Source organism: Octopus bimaculoides, chromosome 19, assembly GCF_001194135.2.
Source record: "Octopus bimaculoides isolate UCB-OBI-ISO-001 chromosome 19, ASM119413v2, whole genome shotgun sequence".
Lineage (NCBI taxonomy): Eukaryota > Metazoa > Mollusca > Cephalopoda > Octopoda > Octopodidae > Octopus > Octopus bimaculoides.
In genome coordinates, this window is record NC_068999.1 from 8,378,673 (window position 1) to 8,383,332 (window position 4,660).

At 41.1% G+C, this 4,660-nt stretch overlaps 1 protein-coding gene across 1 annotated transcript in view; it reads left to right on the forward strand.

The window, feature by feature from the left end:
• Nucleotides 1-2,157, forward strand: part of LOC128250146 (diphosphoinositol polyphosphate phosphohydrolase 2-like) — a 217,195-nt gene extending 215,038 nt beyond the window's left edge. Inside the window, exon 3 of the mRNA XM_052974877.1 lies at nt 1,975-2,157. Within this exon, the coding sequence (XP_052830837.1) occupies nt 1,975-2,142 (168 nt within the window). The 3' untranslated portion in view covers nt 2,143-2,157. The remainder of the gene's footprint in view (nt 1-1,974) is intronic.
• Nucleotides 2,158-4,660: the final 2,503 nt, after the last annotated feature.

Sequence of the window (4,660 nt, forward strand, 5' to 3'; positions counted from 1 at the left end):
TATATATATATATATATATATATATATGTGTGTGTGTGTGTTTGTGTGTCTGTGTTTGCCCCCCCCCCACATAGTTTGACAACCGATGCTGATGTGTTTACGTCCCCGTAACTTAGCCGTTCGACAAAAGAGACCGATAGAATAAGTACTAGGCTTACAAAGAATAAGTCCAGGGGTCAATTTCTGCGACTTAAAACCCTTTAAGGTGGTGCTTGTTTGTCAAATACCCTAAGCATTTCGTCCAGCATGCTAACGATTCTGCCAGCTCGCTGCCAGCTTCTGTACAGTTTCTACGTACCAAATTCATTCACAAGGCATTGGCCAGTCTGGGATTCTTGTAGAAGGCAATTGCCTGATTGCCCGAGATGCCACATGGGTTGCAAAGTGACCTTCTGAACCCCATCCCCATCCCTGCACTTGGTTCGGTGTTGTTGTTGTTGTTATTGTTGTTGTCATATTGTTGTCATTGTTATCTGCAGTGTCTACTGCTGTTTGTCTGTTGTGTGTTGGGGGAGAGGGGGGGAGACATGATGTCATCAAAACAGAATAGTAGAAATTGTGTTATGGCTTCCAATTACTACACTCAGATAATTAATTTTTACTAATTGCAAAATTTGCCAGCTGTGCTAATCACATTAAAAACAATACTGCTAATGGCTATGACTTTTGGCATTTCATTTTGCTGATAATAATGATGATGATGAGGATGATGATGATAATGTTGAAAACGAAGATGATGATGATGATAATTAGTAAAGAGAAGCAAAATAATATCGCTTGTTGTCGTTTGGCCTGTGATGTTGTAGTGATGTTCATGCCTTTCCTACACATATCAGTGTGAGAGAAATGAGGCAATGGCCGTGGCTGTTTGGAGCTGCTGATAATTTGGCACGGGGGAGCAAATATATATATATATATATATATATATATATATATATATATGCACATATTCACAGAAATATACAGATCAAAAGTGAGTGTAAGAGAGAGAGAGGGAGAAAATGAAAGAACATTAGACTATGAGAGGCATTAAAATGTCTGATATCAAATAAGTCAATGGAGTTTTATATTGTCTGGTTGTTTAGAAAATTGTTGCAACTGTCCAAAACGTTGGATATTCCACTCCCATGGCAATTTCACTTTCCGTCATTTTTCCTATATTGGTCAAATGAGGTAGACATCTGTAATGAGACCCCAGTTAAGAGTCGAAAATCGGTTAAGGCCAATCATTTTTTGGGGGTTAAATTTTGTGCTGATGACTGAACAATAACTCCTGAAATATGTATATACACCTATCTGATGCCAGTGCCCCAGCATGACTATAGCTCTTAAGCTGAAACTCTTAAAGAAAAAATATGTATATATGCCTGAGAGAGAGAGCAAGAGAGTGTGTGTGTGTGTGTGTATTTGTGTCTCCCTGTTTTGGCCTTATGTCATAGTTATTAAGGCGGTGAGCTAGCAAAATCATTAAGCATGCTGGACGAAATGCTTGTGGTATTTCGCCCGTACTACATTTTGAGTTCAAATTCCACTAGGTTCAACTTTGCCTTTCATCCTTTCAGGGTCAGTAAATTAAGTACCAGTGAAGCACTGGGGTCGATGTAATTGACTTATTGCTAAGTTACAGGGATGCAACAGTGCCAACACTGGTTGTCAAGCAGTGGTGGAGGGACAAACACAGACACAAAGACATGCATACTCATAGATATATACATACATATATATATATACATACAATTGTTTCTTACAGTTTCCATCTCCCAAATTCACTCGTAAGACTTTGGTCGGCCTGAGTCTATAGTAGAAGGCACTTGATCAAGGTGTCACGTAGTGTGACAGAACCTGGAACCATGTGAGTGAGAAGCAAGCTTCTTACCACACAGTCACACATTTGTTGATGTATGTCTTTTGCGGGGGTTTTTTGACGTTTTTACTATTTGTTTATTTATGTTTTTCTCTGTTCATATTTTCCAGAACAACGACAAGAAACATCGAACATCAGTATTTGCTTTCATCGTGACGGAACTGCTAGAAGAATGGGAAGAGAAAAAGAACCTTGGTAAGTTGGCATCAGGTTTGACCTGTTCATTCAGTCTTGTACTGACCAACCATTCTTCTTTTACTTATTCCATTCTATTGTGAACCTGTCACATAATTTGTGGTCAATTCTTGGCACTAAGCATGCTAATGAAACTCATACAAGATGCTTCTTGGGGCAGGATACCCCATACTGGTCATCTTCACCATTTCTTTCAGATTATTGCTACACCTTCCACCCCACAAACACATAGGGAATTTTGAGCTCAGTAAGCCATGTTCTTGGAAAATTTGACCAATGTGAATCCGGCATCAATATTTGACCAGGTTTTGATGCAGTCTGCTGATTAAACTACTCAAAGACCCTTCAATCAAAGCTGTCCCAATTATGACTATTCTCTGGTGTGGGTGTGTTTATCATTGTAACTTAGTAGTCCAGCAAAAGAAACTGATAGAATTCCAGGCTTAAAAAAAAAAAGTACTGGGATCAATTCATTTGATTAAAAATTCTTTTGCTGTACTACTAAGTTAGAAGGATAAACACACCCATACCAGTTGTCAGAGACACACACACACACACACACACACATATATATATTTATTTATTTATATACATGCCAGATTTACCCCTCAATAAATTACATGCCACAATGCCTATGTGTGTGTGTGTGTGCGTGTGTGTGTGCGCGCACGCGCAAGTGCCTGTATCATGTCCTGTGTGTGTGTGTTTTATATACTCATGGGTATAGCCATTGATTTTCATGTTGATCCCTCCTGGGTCTAAGATTCTTGTATTCTTCCGTTTCCTCTTGCAATTATTGTTTTTACACTTGAGAGAATATTCTTGAATCCTGGACAGTTTCGTTTTTAGATGTTATTAGATTAGATTCCATTCCAGCCAAATTCTCTGCCAGTAGACACTGCGATGGCTCGAAATGTTCACGGATCCGTAACATGTCACGCATGACGGGTTTTTGAATTATAGCCCACAGTTGTCTAGACTTGTTGTTGTTGTTGTTGTTGGGTTTACGACAGTTGTTGTTGTTGCTGTGGTTGTTACCGTCACTGCAACAACTTGCTGTTGTGACTCCTGCAGTTACTTGTTGATGATGCAGTTGCTGTTACCGTTGCTGCTGCAATTGCTGTTGATGATACAGTTACTGCTGCAGCCACTGTTTCTGTTACTGTTGCTGCTGCAGCTACTGTTGTTGCTGCAGTTACTGCTGCTGCTGTTACCGTTACTGCTGCAGCTACTGCTGCTGCTGCAGTTACTGTTGCTGCTGCAGTTACTGTTTCTGTTACTGTTGCTGCTGCTGATACTGTTGTTGCTGCATTTACTGTTGCAGCTACTGCTGTTGTTGCTACTGTTACTGTTGCAGCTGCAGTTACTGTTGATGCAGCTACTGTTCTTCATACAGTTATGCAGTTTCTGTTGATGCTGCAGTTATGTTGCTGTTGTTGATGCAGTTACTGTTGCAGCTGCAGTTATTGTTGCTCCTGCAGTTGTAGGTGTAATTGTTGTTGCTGCAGTGGAAGTTGTCACGACTGCTGCAGTCACGGGTGCAGTTATTGCAGCAGTTGTGACTGCTACAGATGCTGTTGTTACCGCTGCAGTTATTGTTGCACATGCCAATGTCACTGCTGCTGCATTTATTGCAGTTATTTGCTGCAGCAACAGTATTCACCCTAACTGGCACTGCAGCAGCAGTAGTAGTAGTAGTAGTAGTAGTAGTAGTAGCAGCTGTTGTTGTTGTTGTTACAAGCATTCTATCAAATCAATGACTTAGACAAGATATTGATTTCTTGAAAGAAAGACTGCAAACATTAAGGTCTGTCCGATTGCCTCTCAAAGACAGGAAGTGTCTGACATTTTTTGGCAGTGACCTCAAGCAAAGATGCAATGAAACTCTTCACAGGGATTTTTGTCTTCAGAGAATGAAGGCTTCAACTGAAATGTTACCTCTTATTTTCTCTATTCTCGGTTCAAATCCTGCTTGGGGTGGCTGTGTTTCCTTTTTGAATTTCTATTTTGTTTCTTCTGAGTTCCATCAAGTACCAGATACATGTTGGGGTTTGTTGAATCACCTACACTCTCAGAGTGGTTGGCGTTAGGAAGGGCATCCAGCTATAGAAACTCTGCTAAATCAGATTGGAGCCTGGTGTAGCCATCCAGTTCACCAGTCCTCAGTCAAATCGTCCAACCCATGCTAGCATGGAAAGCGGACGTTAAATGATGATGATGGTGTGTATATGTGTGTGTGTATATATATGTGTATGTATATACAGTGGTTAGGGCAGTGGACTCGCGGTCTTAGGATCGCGGTTTCGATTCCCAGACCGGGTGTTGTGAGTGTTTATTGAGCGAAAACACCTAAAGCTCCACGAGGCTCCAGCAGGGGGTGGTAGCGAACCCTGCTATACTCTTTCACCACAACTTTCTCTCACTCTTTCTTCCTGTTTCTGTTGTGCCTGTATTTCAAAGGGCCAGCCTGTCATGCTGAATCTTCCCCAAGAACTACGTTAAGGGTACACGTGTCTGTGGAGTACTCAGCCACTTGCATGTTAATTTCAGGAGCAGGCTGTTCTGTTGATCGGATCAGCTGGAGCCCTCGTCGTCGTAACC